This window comes from Oncorhynchus nerka, linkage group LG20 (assembly GCF_034236695.1).
Source record: "Oncorhynchus nerka isolate Pitt River linkage group LG20, Oner_Uvic_2.0, whole genome shotgun sequence".
Lineage (NCBI taxonomy): Eukaryota > Metazoa > Chordata > Actinopteri > Salmoniformes > Salmonidae > Oncorhynchus > Oncorhynchus nerka.
The window spans coordinates 86,021,015-86,043,510 of NC_088415.1; the positions used below are offsets into that span (position 1 = coordinate 86,021,015).

Below are 22,496 nucleotides of genomic sequence, written 5' to 3' on the forward strand. Positions count from 1 at the left end.
AGACTCGCGGGTGTAATCGCTCTTAGAAACTTACCCAGAAAGACTCGCGGGTGTAATCGCTCTTAGAGACTTACCTAGAAAGACTCACAGCTGTAATCGCTATTAGAGACTTACCCAGAAAGACTCGCGGGTGTAATCGCTCTTAGAGACTTACCCAGAAAGACTCGCGGGTGTAATCGCTCTTAGAGACTTACCCAGAAAGACTCGCGGGTGTAATCGCTCTTAGAGACTTACCCAGAAAGACTCGCGGGTGTAATCGCTCTTAGAGACTTACCCAGAAAGACTCGCGGGTGTAATCGCTCTTAGAGACTTACCCAGAAAGACTCGCGGGTGTAATCGCTCTTAGAGACTTACCTAGAAAGACTCACAGCTGTAATCGCTATTAGAGACTTACCCAGAAAGAAGGGTGTAATCGCTCTTAGAGACTTACCCAGAAAGACTCGCGGGTGTAATCGCTCTTAGAGACTTACCCAGAAAGACTCGCGGGTGTAATCACTCTTAGAGACTTACCCAGAAAGACTCGCGGGTGTAATCGCTCTTAGAGACTTACCCAGAAAGACTCGCGGGTGTAATCGCTCTTAGAGACTTACCCAGAAAGACTCGCGGGTGTAATCGCTCTTAGAGACTTACAGGGGAAAGCTGTAATCGCTGCCAAAGATGATTCTAACATGTACTCAGGGGTGTGAATACTTATGTCAATTATATATTTCTGTATTTCATTTTCAATACAATTGCAAACATTTCTAAAAACACATTTTCACTTTGTCATTATGGGGTGTTTAATTTAAAATATATATATAAATTCAGGCTGTAACACAACAAAATGTGGAATAAGTCCATTCATATTTTTCTGTATAAAAAGGCACTGTATAGAATGATTCATTTATATACATACAGTATATGGTCTATATGACACATCACTGACACACTATCATCAAATCACTTCTGCTACTGTCTAGTAAACCCAGCTGTGCACTATACAGTATGCCTGAGACCCAAATGGCACTCTGTTCCCAGAGAGCCCTATGGGTGCCAGTTGACTCCCACATCCTCCCCGTCCTGTTTCACGGAGCTCTGATTAAAGATGTCCATCTGGGCTCCTGTCTGGGGGAGCAACATCTGTGACACATTCCTGTCTGCCCAAAGCTCAACTGGGCTTCCTATGCCTAGTGCATCATTTACTGTGGGAACAATACAGGAACTATGCAGACAAATGGCAATTTTACTTTCTGCCGTTAAAATGCTTTGCCTCATAAATTAGCACCCTTGTGGAATGAGATACACAGAGGATTCTGTGACTTGGTTTGCTCTCGACCATTTTACTTTGTGTGGTTAAAGGTGCCACACATAGAAGTTATCTGAATTACACCCCCTATATGTGGAAGCTAGGTGAATTGCAACAGCACTAGGCTGCATTCAAAACAAATCTCCTCCCTCCCCCGCATCCCAAGATGTTGTGTGGGAAAATGCTTTTTTTTCACTCGATCTGTCCAACTTATCACCTTATCGCCTCTAAAATGTAAATAAAACACTATAAAGAGTTTATATAATGTGTATTACATACCTATTTGAAGGTTTTGTCTAATTTGAATCAGGTTTTTAGGGCGGTGCTAAAGTGATCTTAGAAGTAAACAGCAGCTTTGAGAATGATGATCGCATGCAGTGATGACGCAAAAAATGACTAGGTTTCCCCCCCTTACCCCCCCCCCCCCCCTTACCCCCGTCACTGTCCATTTCTTGTTTTAAAAGGATGAGAGAAGTGCTACACCTGGTGGAGAGAGATTGTAAAACAGAAATAGTTGCTTTATGCGTGCTGTACGTTACGACATGACACCTCTAGATGTAACGGAGGGTCAGTTTTTTCAACTTTTCTCCAATACTATAGAGCCATTACCATGTCGATCAACGCTTGAATAGAAACCTAGTTCACACCCTCGATTTTGACGTCAACACAGTCGTTACAGTCCCATTAGTTTTCTTTGTAGCCTCGTTAGAATGTTGTGGTTGCGCACATTTATACGGAATGGGGTGAGTTTACGTTAGTGGTTAGAGTGATGGACTAGTAACTGAAATGTTGTAAGATCAAATCCCCCGAGCTGACAAGGTAAAAATCTGTCATTCGGCCCCTGAACAAGGCAGTTAACCCACCGTTCCTAGGCCGTCACTGTAAATAATAATTTGTTCTTAACTGACTTGCCTAGTTAAATAAAGGTAAAATATATAAAAAATAAATAAACATTTGCGGCTTGACCCGATTTCCACTAGATCACAAAGTCACAACAGCTGCCGGCCTGGCGGAACAAATCAATAGGCAAATGTCACAGCCAATCAACGCTGCCGGATAAGAAATACTATCATTCCAAAATTACTGAATATATTTTCTGAAATTACAATGCAAAAATCCAATGTGTTCTGTAGGTTTGGCTGGTTTCTCAGCTAGCATGACAGTCTAAATCAGGAATCATCTACTAGATTCAGTCGCGGGACGATTTTCTTCTTGAGCAGATGGTCAGGAGGCTGGAACATAATTACAAATAGTTTGTAGACTGCAAAATGACCTCAAGAAGCCCAAACCGATATATTGTTTGACTAAACCATAATAATTTTAAACCTTGCTCACATTTGTATACAATCACGTGTCTCTCCATTATGGATGGGAATACTTGGGGACAGATGTATTACATTATCACGTGTCTCTCCATTATGGATGGGAATACTTGGGGACAGATGTATTACATTATCACGTGTCTCTCCATTATGGATGGGAATACTTGGGGACAGATTTCTTCAATTAAAAATCACGTGGAGCTGATTTCCTGGTGTTTTTACGTCCATTTTATGTCCAACAATACAAATAAAATAACACATTTTTTGAGGGCTCAGAAAACTTGGGGGGCCAAATAAAACCACCCACAAGCCGCCAGTTGGGGAACCCTGGTCTATGGTTTGGCTAGTCTCTCAGCTAGCATGACAGTCTGTTTGGCTGGTCTCTCAGCTAGCATTACAGTCTGTTCGGCTGGTCTCTCAGCTAGCATGACAGTCTGTTCGGCTGGTCTCTCAGCTAGCATGACAGTCTGTTCGGCTGGTCTCTCAGCTAGCATGACAGTCTGTTCGGCTGGTCTCTCAGCTAGCATGACATTCTGTTCGGCTGGTCTCTCAGCTAGCATGACAGTCTAGGGTTTGGCTGGTTTCTCAGCTAGCATGACAGTCTAGGGTTTGTGTGGTCTCTCAGCTAGCATGACAGTCTAGGGTTTGTGTGGTCTCTCAGCTAGCATGACAGTCTAGGGTTTGTGTGGTCTCTCAGCTAGCATGACAGTCTGTTCGGCTGGTCTCTCAGCTAGCATGACAGTCTGTTCGGCTGGTCTCTCAGCTAGCATGACAGTCTAGGGTTTGTGTGGTCTCTCAGCTAGCATGACAGTCTAGGGTTTGGCTGGTCTCTCAGCTAGCATGACAGTCTAGGGTTTGGCTGGTCTCTCAGCTAGCATGACAGTCTAGGGTTTGGCTGGTCTCTCAGCTAGCATGACAGTCTAGGGTTTGGCTGGTCTCTCAGCTAGCATGACAGTCTAGGGTTTGGCTGGTCTCTCAGCTAGCATGACAGTCTAGGGTTTGGCTGGTCTCTCAGCTAGCATGACAGTCTAGGGTTTGGCTGGTCTCTCAGCTAGCATGACAGTCTAGGGTTTGGCTGGTCTCTCAGCTAGCATGACAGTCTAGGGTTTGGCTGGTCTCTCAGCTAGCATGACAGTCTAGGGTTTGGCTGGTCTCTCAGCTAGCATGACAGTCTAGGGTTTGGCTGGTCTCTCAGCTAGCATGACAGTCTAGGGTTTGGCTGGCCTCTCAGCTAGCATGACAGTCTAGGGTTTGGCTGGTCTCTCAGCTAGCATGACAGTCTAGGGTTTGGCTGGTCTCTCAGCTAGCATGACAGTCTAGGGTTTGTGTGGTCTCTCAGCTAGCATGACAGTCTAGGGTTTGGCTGGTCTCTCAGCTAGCATGACAGTCTAGGGTTTGTGTGGTCTCTCAGCTAGCATGACAGTCTAGGGTTTGGCTGGTCTCTCAGCTAGCATGACAGTCTAGGGTTTAGCATGGCTGGTTTCTCTCAGCTAGCATGACAGTCTAGGGTTTGGCTGGTCTCTCAGCTAGCATGACAGTCTAGGGTTTGTGTGGTCTCTCAGCTAGCATGACAGTCTAGGGTTTGGCTGGTCTCTCAGCTAGCATGACAGTCTAGGGTTTGGCTGGTCTCTCAGCTAGCATGACAGTCTAGGGTTTGGCTGGTCTCTCAGCTAGCATGACAGTCTAGGGTTTGGCTGGTCTCTCAGCTAGCATGACAGTCTAGGGTTTGGCTGGTCTCTCAGCTAGCATGACAGTCTAGGGTTTGGCTGGTCTGGTCTCTCAGCTAGCATGACAGTCTAGGGTTTGGCTGGTCTCTCAGCTAGCATGACAGTCTAGGGTTTGGCTGGTCTCTCAGCTAGCATGACAGTCTAGGGTTTGGCTGGTCTCTCAGCTAGCATGACAGTCTAGGGTTTGGCTGGTCTCTCAGCTAGCATGACAGTCTAGGGTTTGGCTGGTTTGACAGTCTGGTTTGGCTCTCAGCTAGCATGACAGTCTAGGGTTTGGCTGGTCTCTCAGCTAGCATGACAGTCTAGGGTTTGGCTGGTCTCTCAGCTAGCATGACAGTCTAGGGTTTGGCTGGTCTCTCAGCTAGCATGACAGTCTAGGGTTTGGCTGGTCTCTCAGCTAGCATGACAGTCTGTTTGGCTGGTCTCTCAGCTAGCATGACAGTCTGTTTGGCTGGTCTCTCAGCTAGCATGACAGTCTGTTTGGCTGGTCTCTCAGCTAGCATGACAGTCTAGGGTTTGGCTGGTCTCTCAGCTAGCATGACAGTCTGTTTGGCTGGTCTCTCAGCTAGCATGACAGTCTAGGGTTTGGCTGGTCTCTCAGCTAGCATGACAGTCTAGGGTTTGGCTGGTCTCTCAGCTAGCATGACAGTCTAGGGTTTGGCTGGTCTCTCAGCTAGCATGACAGTCTAGGGTTTAGCTGAAAAAAGAGGATTCAAATCATAAGAGAAACAGTCGGAAGAAAAGACACAAGGAAGAGATGTTCAATAAAATTGTATATATCAATATATAGAAATATTTAAGAATAACTTCAGAAAATAATAAAAAGGTGACAGACCATTTTGGCAATTTGAGTACAGATGTTATTTTCATGTACATAAGAACCCATCTCCCTCCCACAACAAAACAGTGTAAAAAAAGACCTAAAGAAGAAAAAAGGCACGAGAAAACAACAATTAATTTTCTAAACAGAGGAGGATGAAAGACAATGAGATGATATTGAGAATATTGAGGATGAACCACCTTGTATGACTTGTACTAATAAATAAAATAAAAAATAAAAGGATATCAGATGAAAACAAGACCAAGCGACAACACAAAACACTTTGGTGGTTAATTCATATTTCGTACAATCAGGCAATACAGTGTTCTTTTATACAAATAAATTAATTTACCGTCATCAACAATTTTTTCTTATCTAAAATCTTATGTACATCTTTTTCTTTTACACAATTGTATAATACTTTATCAAACTTTTTTTTGCAATATGACAATGTATTTACAAATCATGATTTTCAACCTCCCCCCCGCCAGCTACTCCGGTCCCAAATACACAAATTCATGTGCACTCACCCTGACAAACGTGCACAACACACACACACACACACACACACACACACACACACACACCTCCCCATGCAATACACACATCATAGAAGGCATTCTGAGAGGGCTGTGCAACAAAGAGCCTACAAAAAGTTTTCAATATGGCTGTGGGATGAACATAAACAAAACACACACACACCCTCCATCTCACTCATTCCCATTCCCTCCTGTCGGTCTCCGTGAACAAAAATACAACAATGGAAGGGACTCTGAAATGTCTATTTACCCAGCACAGCGGAGCACTAGTGTGACAGACAGCACAAAAGGACAGGGGGATAAAAGAGGGGGCGGGAAATGAGAGGGGGACAAAAGAGAGGGGGACAAATGAGAGGGGGATAAAAGAGAGGGGATAAAGAAAGGGGGACAAATGAGAGGGGGATAAAAGAGAGGGGGATAAAAGAGAGGGGGATAAAAAGAGGGGGATAAAAGAGAGGGGGACAAATGAGAGGGGACAAAAGAGAGGGGGATAAAGAGAGGGGGATAAAAGAGAGGGGGGATAAAAAGAGGGGGATAAAAGAGGGGGAAAGAGGGGGATAAAGAGAGGGGATAAAAGAGAGGGGGATAAAAAAGGGGGATAAAAGAGAGGGGGACAAATGAGAGGGAGATAAAGAGAGGGGGACAAATGAGAGGGGGATAAAAGAGAGGGGGACAAATGAGAGGGGGACAAAGAGAGGGTGACAAATGAGAGGGGGACAAAGAGAGGGAGACAAATGAGGGGGATAAAAGAGAGGGGGATAAAAGAGAGGGGGACAAATGAGGGGGACAAATGAGAGGGGGATAAAAGAGAGGGGGACAAATGAGAGGGGGACAAAAGAGAGGGGGACAAATGAGAGGGGGATAAAAGAGAGGGAGACAAATGAGAGGGGGATAAAGAGAGGGAGACAAATGAGAGGGGGATAAAAGAGAGGGGGATAAAAGAGAGGGGGACAAATGAGAGGGGGACAAAAGAGAGGGGGACAAATGAGAGGGGGATAAAAGAGAGGGGGATTAAGGAGGGCCGTGTTTACTGACCGGAGGATCCAACCTGACCGAACCTCATTACTGTTGAGAACTGCAAACCAACTGTCACCCTATTCCCTATATAATGCACTACTTTTGACCAGAGCCCTATGGGTCCTGGTCAAAAGTAGTGCACTATTAAGGGAATAGCATGCCATTTGGGACAAAGTCTAAATCTGCCACGTAGCCTCGGCCACCAAATCACCTGACAGGAGCCTTTTGTCAACAATCAACCTACTACTGAGTTCCTCCTGTATGATAGACCTCCTACTGAGTTCCTCCTGTATGTTAGACCTTCTACTATTGCCCTCATGTATGAAAACTCACAATGACATCTGCTCAAAGAACGAGGACAGGGGCATTGTGGAGTGCTTGTGAAGGGTGAGTGAATATGCATGCCTTTGTGTGATCTATCGAGGGTGAGTGACTGTGTGTGTATGAGTTTACTGACAAAGAGAGCAGATGGGAGAATAAAATCACCAAAAACAGATGACACATTTACCAACCACATACCCTATGGCCATGGAAAACAGCTAAAAAGGAGAGAAGAATAATAGCTAACAATTAGCCATGTAGCCAAAAGCCATTTCTGGTTTAGCCTAGATACACATTAGCCTGCTACCCAGAAAGCTAGCTATTTCTGCTTTAACCTTGATAAACAGCCTGTTAGCCAGAAAGCTAGCTATTTCCGCTTTAGCCTTGATAAACAGCATGCTAGCCAGAAAGCTAGTTATTTCCGCTTTAGCCTTGATAAACAGCATGCTAGCCAGAAAGCTAGTTATTTCTGCTTTAGCCTTGATAATCAGCATGCTAGCCAGAAAGCTGGCTATTTCTGCTTCAGCCAACTCTGTTGTCATTATCCTGCCTAACACAGATACCCTTGGCCATTAGCTGGTAATTAGACCTATTTTCACTGGGCCTATAAATCCAGGCCACCCTTAATAACTACAAAGGATTCTCTCGCTAAGCCTTCAGTTTTTTCTTGGATCCCACCAAAATCTCTCCTTGACCCTCCTATTCCCTGCTTGCCTTCTGATAGCCTTTGTGGTTCAATAAAGAAAACATCAAAGAGGTTTCTGCCACGGCTCAACTGTACTTCACAGGATATCAACAAGGATGCAAAACTCCTCTCCAATGGCGAGAGAAAGTACACACACAGGTTTACACACACACGTAAATCCACACACAAATGCTGGGACAGACAAGCAAACTCACACTCACACACAAGCCCACACACTCTCTCTTAAACCTTTCACTCCACACAAATGCCCCGACCAGAATAATTAAACACTATGACATCTTTAGTAATAATGAGGTGAGCAATAAAACATGTTAAATGAATATCTTAAAACCGTACAGATTGTCCCATCTACTAAGGTGCTGCCGTGGTTTAAACCTCCTAAAAAGTCTCTCCAGAAAATTGAGGTTCCACCAGGGAAATAAAATGGAGAGCCTAAATTTAAAACGTCAAAGGATTAAAATAATATTTTGTAACCCCTCTCGCCCTTAAACGTGAGACATATAACACAGCTCAATACTGCTTAGATTGATCAAAAGTGGATGAAAAACATACAGAATTGGAGTTGACTCCTCTTCAAGTCCAGTGAGGAAATATATCTAAATTCAATTGATACGTAGAGAATTCATGAACTGAATTCTTATCAATTTTCTAAATTGACAGGAATTCAATTGGAACCCACCCAAACTCTGACATCACATTTAAAAACGTAGAAAGTGTAAAACTGTCGATCCTGTGTAATGAACTGGCACATCATGGCCTTTAATGGCTGGATGTGATGATATCATAACATCATATGTCCATCCATTCAACAAGTCAGTCAGCTTGAGTGACCTGTAACCTCAGTACTGTGTGTGCGTGTGCCTGAGCGGCGGCCATCTTGAAAATTAACCTCCTGAGCGGCCATCTTGTCTTGTCTCCATACTCATTTCGCCGTAGTAGACAGCATAGGCTGCTCCGTGTACCAATGAGTCCCCGGATCAGGCATACTGCCACCTAGTGGCAGCGCAATGAACTGTGGGCATGTATTTCCGCCCCCGCCGACTACGCCACACCCCACTCCGGCCGGGTACGGGTGGTGCCCATGGTGGCCGCCCATGATGCCATCTGTCCGGCCGATGTGAATCTCGTCCTCCTCGCCCTCGCCTGTGGTCTTGCGGTAGACAGGGTTGTCGAAATTCATGCTCTTGGTGGCGTTCTGGCGATAGTTCCGCCAAACCAGGTAGACGCCGGTGCAGAGCAGGCCGAAGATCACTGTGGCAACAATAGGAACTGCATGCGTTTAACACACAGTGGCAGGGGAAGGATAGGGGGGACACAGGGGAGATGGGGGAGCGTTAATGTCATCGGAGCATGAGCATCGTGAGACGAAAGGCACAGGAGATGAAGTAGAGCAAATTAAGGCATGCGGGGGGACAAAGCGGGGAGGGGGACGCAGAAGGAACTGGCCTTGTGTTGGAGATTTCTTTGCTAGGCTGGTGGATCAATTGCCATTAATATCATCAAGGTATAATCTCATTACTTTTAAAAACAATTATCTAGGCAACATTATGGTTGTCTCAAAACTTCTGGAGCCAGCTAGGCTATGCGTAACCATGACACCAAGTCCTGTCAAATGGGTCATTTCTGAGAGATCTTCGCAAAAACTGGGCTTGAGTCAGTATTCATGAAAAACTGTGGCTATTATGGACTGGACTTTTGGTCAGTGAAGTAGGATTTGGCACAGAGGAACTTTAACTGTCCAGCAAGCTCATAAAACTGAGGGTTTACTAGAATCTTTAAGGGTTGTATCTTTAACTAATGCATTTAAGGACCGAGAGACAAGGGTGTCTAGAAGACATCCTTTCTTACAGTAGGTAGAAGCTAACATTACCTTCACTAGCTACTTCAACATTATACTTCAATTGAGTATTACTACAGGTTAGCTTTAACTGCAGATGTATTACACTTTAATATTAGCTGGATTCCAAAAACAGTTGCAGATTATCTTCAGAGTAAAAGGTGACATCATTTCATAATCTAAGAGTTCATTGTAATTGATTTACATTTCAGTACAGAGTGACTTACTAACAATCCCTGAGTAAAAACTCATATCATCATCACGATGCCATTACTTATGCTTGAGGACATTATTACATTATATGGGTAAGTCCTGTCCTGTCTAAGTCACCTTATAAAGATTAGGGAGTGGGGCCAGGTGAAAGGGGTCAGCCCAAACATTGTTGGGTTCTTTCTGCTTATTGGCTAATTCTCTGCTAATCTAATTCACCTTGGTGAGTCTTCTGCTGTCCCTGTGACCACCAGTGTGTCCATTACTCTGTAATAAGAAGGTTAGGAGAGACTAGCATTGCCCATATGCCCTCACTATGACCTCAGTACCCTACACGTAAGCCTCGGCTCCACATGAATTATGATAAAAATGCTCCAGAAAAGGACAGAATGACAGGGTCACGTTCATTAGGGCACGCAACGCAATCATTTGCAGTGTAAAACGAAAATAACATTTCTTATTGGACAAATCTAGTTAGCCCCCAGGTGTTTCAGTCAGTTTTTCATCCATTTAGACTACTTCCATCTCTATGCGTTTTCTGACTACCTGCAATAATATATGCAACCAAACCCACGGCCACCTGAAGGTCTATGGTTGTTTTGATTGGAACGTACCCAACACAGACAATAAATGGATGGATATGCAGTGGCAGAATGTCAAGACACACATCATGGCTTCTGCGAGCGGCCATGGCTCTAGACATTATCTCTCTGGTCCAAACTGAACTAGGATCAGTGGATAGGAGAGTAGGGCCATGTCTCTAGGCATGGTCTCTCTCGTCCAAACTGAACCAGGATCAGTAGATAGGAGATAAATAGAGCAGGTGGGACAGGAGAAGCAGCCTCCGTGGAGTACAGAGAGTGGACATGTACTTACCTATGGGGATCACTACTCCCAGAACTGCCACTGTCAGGTTCTCACCCAGGAGGAAATGTTCACTTCCAGCTATAGAGAAGAGAGAGAGGGGGGGGGGGGGAGGAGGAAAGAGAGAGAGAGAGGAAAGAAACCAAGAGAGAGAGAAGGAGAGAGAGAGATGGGGGAGAAAGAAAAGGAGAGAGAGAAAGACAGAGAGGGAGTGTCAGAGAAGAAAAGAGAGAGGGGAATTAAAAGTGAGCGAGAGAGAGTGATAGTGACAGAAAGAGGGAGAAAGAGAAAATCAAATTTTACACAACTGCCATTTCTCAATGTCTCACTTCTCCCTTCATGAACCCTGGTGCAAGGGCTGTGTTACCCCTTAGGACCCCTGGGACAGGGCTGTATTTCCTCTCAGAACCCCTGGGTACTACATTGGCACTGTCCTTACCTAATTCTAATTCATAAACTCTATAAAGCCTTCATTAGTACACAGTCACCTACTGCCCTACACCTACCTCTCTATAACACACACGCACGCACACACACACAGCTGCTCCCCTCTGCCATAACCAGCTGCTCCCCTCTATCATAACCAGCTGCTCCCCTCTGCCATAACCAGCTGCTCCCCTCTGCCATAACCAGCTGCTCCCCTCTGCTCCTCACTACCATAACCAGCTGCTCCCCCTCTGCCATAACCAGCTGCTCCCCTCTGCCATAACCAGCTGCTCCCCTCTGCCATAACCAGCTGCTCCCCTCTGCCATAACCAGCTGCTCCCCTCTACCATAACCAGCTGCTCCCCTCTGCCATAACCAGCTGCTCCCCTCTGCTCCCCTCTGCCATAACCAGCTGCTCCCTCTGCCATAACCAGCTGCTCCCCTCTGCCATAACCAGCTGCTCCCCTCTGCCATAACCAGCTGCTCTCCTCTGCCATAACCAGCTGCTCCCCTCTGCCATAACCAGCTGCTCCCCTCTGCCATAACCAGCTGCTCCCCTCTGCCATAACCAGCTGCTCCCCTCTACCATAACCAGCGGCTCCTCACTACCATAACCAGCTGCTCCCCTCTGCCATAACCAGCTGCTCGCCTCTGCCATAACCAGCTGCTCCCCTATGCCATAACCAGCTGCTCCCCTATGCCATAACCAGCTGCTCCCCTCTGCCATAACCAGCTGCTCCCCTCTACCATAACCAGCTGCTCCCCTCTGCCATAACCAGCTGCTCCCCTCTGCCATAACCAGCTGCTCCCCTCTGCCATAACCAGCTGCCCCCCTCTGCCATAACCAGCTGCTCCCCTCTACTTCCTCACTACCATAACCAGCTGCTCCCCTCTATCATAACCAGCTGCTCCCCTCTGCCATAACCAGCTGCTCCCCTCTGCCATAACCAGCTGCTCCCCTCTGCCATAACCAGCTGCCCCCCTCTGCCATAACCAGCTGCTCCCCTCTACTTCCTCACTACCATAACCAGCTGCTCCCTCTATCATAACCAGCTGCTCCCCTCTGCCATAACCAGCTGCTCCCCTCTGCTCCTCACTACCATAACAAGTTGCTCCCCCTCTGCGATAACAAGTTGCTCCCCCTCTGCCATAACAAGTTGCTCCCCTCTGCCATAACAAGTTGCTCCCCTCTGCCATAACCAGCTGCTCCCCCTCTGCCATAACCAGCTGCTCCCCCTCTGCCATAACCAGCTGCTCCCCTCTGCTCCTCACTACCATAACCATCTGCTCCCCTCTACCATAACCAGCTGCTCCCCTCTGCCATAACCAGCTGCTCCCCTCTGCCATAACCAGCTGCTCCCCTCTGCCATAACCAGCTGCTCCCCTCTGCTCCTCACTACCATAACCATCTGCTCCCCTCTACCATAACCAGCTGCTCCCCTCTACCATAACCAGCTGCTCCCCTCTGCTCCTCACTACCATAACCAGCTGCTCCCCTCTGCTCCTCACTACCATAACCAGCTGCTCCCCTCTGCTCCTCACTACCATAACCAACTGCTCCCCTCTGCCATAACCAGCTGCTCCCCTCTACCATAACCAGCTGCTCCCCTCTGCCATAACCAGCTGCTCCCCCTCTGCTCCTCACTACCATAACCATCTGCTCCCCTCTACCATAACCAGCTGCTCCCCTCTGCCATAACCAGCTGCTCCCCTCTACCATAACCAGCTGCTCCCCTCTGCTCCTCACTACCATAACCAGCTGCTCCCCTCTGCTCCTCACTACCATAACCAGCTGCTCCCCTCTGCTCCTCACTACCATAACCAACTGCTCCCCTCTGCCATAACCAGCTGCTCCCCTCTGCTCCTCACTACCATAACCATAGGATGCCACCTTTTCAACAAGTCAGTTCATCAAATTCCTGTGCTGTTAGAGCTGCCCATGTCAACTGTCAGTGCTGTTAATGTGAAGTGGAAACGTCTAGGAGCAACAACGGCTCAGCCGCGAAGTGCTAGGCCACAAAAGCTCACAGAGAGGGACTGCCGAGTGCTGAACCTCGTAGTGTGTAGAAAATAGTCTGGCCTCGGTTGCAACATTCACTACAGAGTTCCAAACTGCTTCTGGAAGCAACTTCAGCACAATAACTATAGGGAGCTTGATGAAATGGATTTCCATGGCTGAGCAGCCACACACAAACCTAAGATCACCATGCGCACAAGCCTAAGATCACCATGTGCAATGTCAACCGTCGGCTGGAGCGGTGCAAAGCTCGCCACCATTGGACTCTGGAGCAGTGGAAAAGCGTTCTCTGGAGTGATGAATCACGCTTCCCTATCTGGTAGTCTGACGGACGAATCTGGGTTTGACGGATGCAAGGAGAAGCCTACCTGCCCCGATGCATGGTGCCAACTGTAAAGTTTGGTGGAGAAGGAATAATTGTCTGGGGATGTTTTTCATGGTTCAGGCCCCTTAGTTCTAGTGAAGGGAAATCTTAACGCTACAGCATACAATGACATTGTAGATGATGCTGTGCTTCCAACTTGTGGGGACGGCTCTTTCCTGTTTCCATGACAATGCCACGGTGCACAAAGCCAGGTCCATACAGAAATGGTTTGTAGAGATCGGTGTGGAAGAACTTGACTGGCCCTCACAGAGCCCTGACCTCAACCCCATCGAACACCTTTGTGATGAATTGGAACGCCGACTGCGAGCCAGGCCTAATCGCCCAACATCAGTGCCCGACTTCACTAATGCTCTTGTGGCTGAATGGAAGCAAGTCCCCGCAGCAATGTTCCAACATCTAGTGGAAGGTCTTCGGTCTTCCCAGAAGAGTGGAGGCTGTTATAGCATCAAAAGGGGGGACCAACTCCATATTAATGCCCATGATTTTGGAATGAGATGTTCGATGAGCACATACATTTGGTCATGTAGTCTATATACCCATTTCTAGTCTCACACTCACACACAATAATGACATTTTATATGATCATGCCTGCTAGGTGAAATGTTTTTTCTATCTCTCTAAATGATTGAAAATTACACATCCACGCTAATTGCTGAATAAGGGGAATACATGAATAATTAAAGCCTTTTTATGGTGTGCTGTCAAATCTATTTTACTATGTAGCTAACTGCCACTTATTTACGTCTGTTAAACAGAGTACAAACATACTGCACAGATACAAACACCCACACACTCACAGTGGTGAGAGAGGTTGCTGTCCTCCTTGACGACGAAGCCTATTGTGGTGGAGGTGACCAGGATGTTGGTGTCAGCAGTGGGATCCAAACCACGGCCTTCCTTCTCCTCCACCCCAGGGGGGGGCTCTGGGGTGCTGGAGGGGGCTGGGATGAGGTGGGGCACCCCGGCGTCTGCCTGGGACGACCCAGAAGTGCGAGGGGAGACCTTGTCGTTGGCGGCCGTGGTGATGGCCACAGGTGATGATGTGGTAGTGGTCTCATTTGCTAGAGGAAGAAGGAAAGTCAATATTAGTTATAGTTTATCAATTTATTTTGGACAGTGAAGCTAAAACTTTGAATTTGGCTCAACACGGCAGCATTTTGGATTTGAGATCAAATGTTTCATGAGATGCAACAACACAGAATGTAACCTTTTATTTGAGGCTATTTTCATACATTTCTGTTTTACCGTTTACAAATGAAAGCACTTTATGTATCTAGTCCCCACATTTAAAGAAGTCATAAGTATTTGGATAAATTCACTTATAGAATGAGCTCAAAGTATTGGATCAGTGACACATTTTATTGTTGTTTTGGCTCTGTACTCCAGCACTTTGGATTTGAAATGAAACTATGACTATGATGTTAAAGTGCAGACTGTCAGCTTTAATTTGAGGGTATTTTCATCAACTGTTTGGAAATGAAAGCACTTTATGTATCTAGTCCCCGCATCTGGAAGTGTCATAAGTATTTGGACAAATTCACTTATAGTGTATTAAAGTAGTCAAAAGTTTAGTATTTGGTCCCATATTCCTAGCACACAATGACTCTACAAACTTGTTAGATGCATTTGCAGTTTTGGTTGTGTTTCATATTAAAGAAATGAATGGTAAATAATGTATTGTGTCATTTTGGAGTCACTTTTATTGTAAATAAGAATATAATATATTTCAAAACACTTTTTTACATGAATGTGGATGCTACCATGGTTACAGATAATCCTGTATGAATCGTGAATAATGATGAGTGAGATATTTACAGAGGGTCAAAGATCATGCTAACCTCTCACCATTACCAATAACAGGGAAGGTTAGCATGTTTTGGGATATGATCTAACCTCTCACCATTACCAATAACAGGGAAGGTTAGCATGTCTTGGGGATGTGATCTAACCTCTCACCATTACCAATAACAGGGAAGGTTAGCATGTCTTGGGGATATGATCTAACCTTTCACCATTACCAATAACAGGGAAGGTTAGCATGTCTTGGGGATATGATCTAACCTTTCACCATTACCAATAACAGGGAAGGTTAGCATGTCTTGGGGATATGATCTAACCTCTCACCATTACCAATAACAGGAAGGTTAGCATGTCTTGGGGTGTGATCTAACCTCTCACCATTACCAATAACAGGGAAGGTTAGCATTTTGGGGATATGATCTAACCTCTCACCATTACCAATAACAGGGAAGGTTAGCATGTCTTGGGGATATGATCTAACCTCTCACCATTACCAATAACAGGGAAGGTTAGCATGTCTTGGGGATATGATCTAACCTCTCACCATTACCAATAACAGGGAAGGTTAGCATGTCTTGGGGGTGTGATCTAACCTCTCACCATTACCAATAACAGGGAAGGTTAGCATGTTTTGGGGATATGATCTAACCTCTCACCATTACCAATAACAGGGAAGGTTAGCATGTCTTGGGGATATGATCTAACCTCTCACCATTACCAATAACAGGGGAGGTTAGCATGTCTTGGGGATATGATCTAACCTCTCACCATTACCAATAACAGGGGAGGTTAGCATGTCTTGGGGATATGATCTAACCTCTCACCATTACCAATAACAGGGGAGGTTAGCATGTCTTGGGGATATGATCTAACCTCTCACCATTACCAATAACAGGGGAGGTTAGCATGTCTTGGGGATATGATCTAACCTCACACCATTACCAATAACAGGGAAGGTTAGTATGTCTTGGGGATATGATCTAACCTCTCACCATTACCAATAACAGGGAAGGTTAGTATGTCTTGGGGATACGATCTAACCTCTCACCATTACCAATAACAGGGAAGGTTAGCATGTCTTGGGGATATGATCTAACCTTTCACCATTACCAATAACAGGGAAGGTTAGTATGTCTTGGGGATATGATCTAACCTCTCACCATTACCAATAACAGGGAAGGTTAGTATGTCTTGGGGATATGATCTAACCTCTCACCATTACCAATAACAGGGGGGTACGATATTTATGCCTCTGTAACTTTCTCACTTATCATTATTCACGATTAGACTACAACACGATTAGACTAGAACACAATTAGACCAGAACAATATTAGACCTGAACAATATTAGACCTGAACAATATTAGACTAGACCAATATTAGACCTGAACAATATTAGACTAGACCAATATTAGACTAGACCAATATTAGACTAGACCAATATTAGCACAATTAGACTAGAATAGAACACGATTAGACTAGAACACAATTAGACTAGAACACAATTAGACTAGAACACAATTAGACTAGAACACGATTAGACTAGAACACAATTAGACTAGAACACAATTAGACTAGAACACGATTAGACTAGAACACGATTAGACTAGAACACGATTGGACTTTAAGGTGATCATATAGTTTTACTATAGTTTTATCAAAACCTAAAATAAAGTCCCACACAGTAGTAGAGGCTGGGGTCACATTAAATCAGAGGATGGGCTTTATGGTAACGGATAGAATGGAATGAAGGGAACGATACCAGTTGAGCCCCTTCTCCCACCAGCCTCCACTAACACCCACCCACAGCCATTCTCCCACCAGCCTCCACTAACACCCACCCACACCCATTCTCCCACCAGCCTCCACTAACACCCACCCACACCCATTCTCCCACCAGCCTCCACTAACACCCACCCACACCCATTCTCCCACCAGCCTCCACTAACACCCACCCACACCCATTCTCCCACAAGCCTCCACTAACACCCACCCTCTCACCTGGCATGCAGGCACGCATTTCGGGGCCCAGGTCCTGTCCTGTGGGGCAGGCGCAGGTGTATTTGGGGGAGTGCTCTGTGATCTGGGGGGCTTTGAGACACAGGTACTCACAGCCACCGTTGTCCTCACTGCCCAGGTTACAGCTGTCTGGGCCTTAGTGAGGGAGATAGAGACACACACACAGTCAGAGACACAGTCAGAGACGGAGACACAATCAGAGACAGAGGCACAGTCAGAGACAGAGACACAGTCAGAGACACAATCAGAGACAGAGACAAGAGACACAGTCAGAGACAAGAGTCAGAGCCAGAGACACAGTCAGAGACAAGAGTCAGAGACACAGTCAGAGTCAGAGACACAGTCAGAGTCAGAGACACAGTCAGAGTCAAGAAGCCCAGTCAGAGACAAGAGACACAGTCAGAGTCAGAGACACAGTCAGAGTCAGAGACACAGTCAGAGTCAGAGACACAGTCAGAGACAGAGACAAGATACACAGTCAGAGACAGAGACATAATCAGAGACAAGAGACACAGTCAGAGACATAATCAGAGACGAGACACAGTCAGAGACAGAGACACAGTCAGAGACACAGTCAGAGACAGAGACACAGTCAGAGACCAGAAACCAGAGACACAGTCAGAGACCAGAGACACAGTCAGAGACCAGGGACACAGTCAGAGACAGAGACACAATCAGAGACACAGTCAGAGACCAGAGACACAGTCAGAGACCAGAGACACAATCAGAGACACAGTCAGAGACTAGAGACCAGAGACACAGTCAGAGACCAGAGACACAGTCAGAGACAGAGACACAGTCAGAGACCAGAGACACAATCAGAGACCAGAGACACAGTCAGAGACCAGAGACCAGAGACACAGTCAGAGACACAATCAGAGACACAGTCAGAGACAGAGACACAGTCAGAGACAGAGACACAGTCAGAGACAGAGACACAGTCAGAGACCAGAGACACAGTCAGAGACCAGAGACACAATCAGAGACCAGAGACACAGTCAGAGACACAATCAGAGACACAGTCAGAGACAGAGAAAGTCAGAGACAGAGACACAGTCAGAGACAGAGACACAGTCAAAGACAGAGACACAGTCAGAGACAGAGACACAGTCAGAGACAGAGACAGTCAGAGACAGAGACACAGTCAGAGACAGAGACAGAGACAGTCAGAGACAGAGACACAGTCAGAGACAGAGAAAGTCAGAGACACAGTCGGAGACAGACACAGTCAGAGACAGAGACACAGTCAGAGACACAGTCAGAGACACAGTCAGAAACACCTGGTTGCTGGCGGAGCGGGTGAAAGACCACTATGTCGTGAGGGTCTTTGAGGTGCTCGGCCACTGTGCTGATGTCCTGGCCCGTTAGCCTGTTAGCGCTGTACACCGCCTCTCTCTCCCGGTCTGTCCAGTAGATACGGTCCTGACAGGAGGAAAGAGATGAGGGAGGGATGGAAGGAGAGAGAGAGAGAAGCAACGAATACACAATCACTTTTTACATCAATAACATTGTGTGTAATTATCCGTAAAATAATGTAGCAGACAGACGGCACTTTGATTTATAAAAGGCTGAGCTAGCTAGTGGCACTTTGATTTATAAAAGGCTGAGCTAGCTAGTGGGACTTTGGGGAAATGTTGTTGTAAAAGTGGTTGTAAAAATACATTAGACAGACAGACAGACAGACAGACAGACAGTCTGACTTCTCAAGCAGCGTCATGTCAATAAGCTATACTTTTACAGTTCAGAAATATCTAGGTACTGTATCTCTCATTGCTACTGTAAGGGTGAGCATTCCATTCCACTGAGATAAACCAACTCTGACCTCGACTTCACCCTGTTGTTGTTGTTGTTGATTTTCTGTTTCCGGGAACCTTCCCCTAACATTATCAACCTTCAAAAGACCTTCTGCGGAGGGGAACTGATATCATTCCTGCTATTGATGTGGAAACCCATAACTTAATGCCCATAAGAGTGCGGGGGCGAGATGTCACATCCTGCAGTACCAAAGTGTGTATGGGGGGCAATTATCTATGTGTGCGTGTCAGGGTGACCAGAATGGCGCCGGACAACGAGACTGGGAAGATTTAAATTTACCGGCAATTTGAGAAATTTATCGGACCCATGTGCATTGGGTACATAAACCCATTAGGGCGTCCAACCACGGTGCTCAGAATGACAGAAATTACTTTTAGATTGTGGTGATGCGTCTGAACAGAACATGCAACTCATGTAATGAAGCAGCCAATAAACCGTCATTTTCAAACATTGACAAAATGCAATTCACGGGAAAACACCATTCTAAACAGAGCACCTGGGAAAACACCATTCTAAACAGAGCACCTGGGAAAACACCATTCTAAACAGAGCACCTGGGAAAACACCATTCTAAACAGAGCACCTGGGAAAACACCATTCTAAACAGAGCACCTGGGAAAACACCATTCTAAACAGAGCACCTGGGAAAGCACCATTCTAAACAGAGCACCTGGGAAAACACCATTCTAAACAGAGCACCTGGGAAAACACCATTCTAAACAGAGCACCTGGGAAAACACCATTCTTAATAACAGAGCACCTGGGAAAACACCATTCTTAATAACAGAGCACCTGGGAAAAACCATTCTTAATAACAGAGCACCTGGGAAAACACCATTCTTAATAACAGAGCACCTGGGAAAACACCACTCTAAACAGAGCACCTGGGAAAACACCATTCTAAACAGAGCACCTGGGAAAACACCATTCTAAACAGAGCACCTGGGAAAACACCATTCTAAACAGAGCACCTGGGAAAACACCATTCTAACAGAGCACCTGGGAAAACACCATTCTAAACAGAGCACCTGGGAAAACACCATTCTAAACAGAGCACCTGGGAAAACACCATTCTTAATAACAGAGCACCTGGGAAAACACCATTCTAAACAGAGCACCTGGGAAAACACCATTCTAAACAGAGCACCTGGGAAAACACCATTCTTAATAACAGCACCTGGGAAAACACCATTCTAAACAGAGCACCTGGGAAAACACCATTCTAAACAGAGCACCTGGGAAAACACCATTCTTAATAACAGAGCACCTGGGAAAACACCATTCTAAATAACAGAGCACCTGGTAGCAGTTTCATATGTGACTGAGATGAAAATGGGGAATTTAAAGATGCAACAACTAGGATGGGTTGCTAATATGACTAGGACTGTGATGATTTTACTGTGTGGAAAAGGGACCACGCCATCCCCTCTAGTGTACTGCCCTTGTTATCCTGGAGGTGCTTTCCTTGAGCATGATATGCCGCCATAGGGGTGGAGGGGCAAGACCATGCAGGATCTTAAAGACAGGGCTTGCATCTACATACTGCTTAGAGCTATCCAGACTAAATAAAGGATGTTTGTAAATTATATGACAATGGTGGTAACTGTTTGGTTTGTTATCAAAAATGTTAAGTGCTTGTTTGTAGAGTGATTCAATTGGTTTCAGAATAGTAGCTCCTGCTTCCTCTGTGACAAGCATGTGAGGCAATATCTAAGATGTGAGAAGATCACAGCATGCATGAGGCAGGGCCTCCAGACGAAGGAAAGGTCTTATCAACCTAAAGTTGAATAATCCAAACTTGACCGTGTTTAACCACCTTCTTCACGTGTTTATTAAATGTCAAGTTGGAACAGCTAGTTGGAGTCCAACATGACACCAAGATACCTGAAGTTAGACACAACTTTCAGATTCATCCCATTAACCAGAACAGCTGGTTGGAGTCCAACATGACACCAAGATACCTGAAGTTAGACACAACTTTCAGATTCATCCCATTAACCAGAACCGCTAGTTGGAGTCCAACATGACACCAAGATACCTGAAGTTAGACACAACGTTCAGATTCATCCCATTAACCAGAACCGCTAGTTGGAGTCCAACATGACACCAAGATACCTGAAGTTAGACACAACGTTCAGATTCTCCCCCATTAACCAGAACCGCTAGTTGGAGTCAAACATGACACCAAGATACCTGAAGTTAGACACAACGTTCAGATTCATCCCATTAACCAGAACCGCTAGTTGGAGTCCAACATGACACCAAGATACCTGAAGTTAGACACAACGTTCAGATTCATCCCATTAACCAGAACAGCTAGTTGGAGTCCAACATGACACCAAGATACCTGAAGTTAGACACAACGTTCAGATTCATCCCATTAACCAGAACAGCTGGTTGGAGTCCAACATGACACCAAGATACCTGAAGTTAGACACAACGTTCAGATTCATCCCATTAACCAGAACCGCTAGTTGGAGTCCAACATGACACCAAGATACCTGAAGTTAGACACAACTTTCAGATTCATCCCATTAACCAGAACCGCTAGTTGGAGTCCAACATGACACCAAGATACCTGAAGTTAGACACAACTTTCAGATTCTCCTCCATTAACCAGAACAGCTAGTTGGAGTCAACATGACACCAAGATACCTGAAGTTAGACACAACGTTCAGATTCATCCCATTAACCAGAACCTCTAGTTGGAGTCCAACATGACACCAAGATACCTGAAGTTAGACACAACTTTCAGATTCTCCTCCATTAACCAGAACAGCTAGTTGGAGTCCAACATGACACCAAGATACCTGAAGTTAGACACAACGTTCAGATTCATCCCATTAACCAGAACAGCTAGTTGGAGTCCAACATGACACCAAGATACCTGAAGTTAGACACAACGTTCAGATTCATCCCATTAACCAGAACCGCTAGTTGGAGTCCAACATGACACCAAGATACCTGAAGTTAGACACAACTTTCAGATTCTCCCCCATTAACCAGAACAGCTAGTTGGAGTCCAACATGACACCAAGATACCTGAAGTTAGACACAACTTTCAGATTCATCCCATTAACCAGAACAGCTGGTTGGAGTCCAACATGACACCAAGATACCTGAAGTTAGACACAACGTTCAGATTCATCCCATTAACCAGAACCGCTAGTTGGAGTCCAACATGACACCAAGATACCTGAAGTTAGACACAACTTTCAGATTCATCCCATTAACCAGAACAGCTGGTTGGAGTCCAACATGACACCAAGATACCTGAAGTTAGACACAACGTTCAGATTCATCCCATTAACCAGAACCGCTAGTTGGAGTCCAACATGACACCAAGATACCTGAAGTTAGACACAACGTTCAGATTCTCCTCCATT

The 22,496-nt window shown here is 45.7% G+C and overlaps 1 protein-coding gene across 1 annotated transcript; it reads right to left on the reverse strand.

Annotated features, from left to right (window-relative positions):
• Positions 1-6,481: 6,481 nt before the first annotated feature.
• LOC115124258 (low-density lipoprotein receptor-related protein 8-like) lies at positions 6,482-17,284 on the reverse strand. The gene is made up of 4 exons (XM_029653659.2): positions 17,278-17,284; positions 14,274-14,537; positions 10,661-10,729; positions 6,482-9,006 (listed from the first exon to the last, which is right to left on the reverse strand). The coding sequence occupies exons 1-4, from the start codon at positions 17,282-17,284 to the stop codon at positions 8,660-8,662; spliced, it is 687 nt and encodes a 228-aa protein (XP_029509519.2). The 3' UTR covers positions 6,482-8,659.
• Positions 17,285-22,496: the final 5,212 nt, after the last annotated feature.

What these genes read in the sequence shown, in the direction of transcription:
- LOC115124258 (XM_029653659.2), bottom strand. An exon ending in CAGCAACCTCTCTCACCACT is followed by an intron (nt 10,730 to 14,273) that starts GTGAGTGTGTGG and finishes TCTTCTCTATAG; the next exon opens with CTGGAAGTGAACATTTCCTC. An exon ending in GGGAGTAGTGATCCCCATAG is followed by an intron (nt 9,007 to 10,660) that starts GTAAGTACATGT and finishes AAACGCATGCAG; the next exon opens with TTCCTATTGTTGCCACAGTG.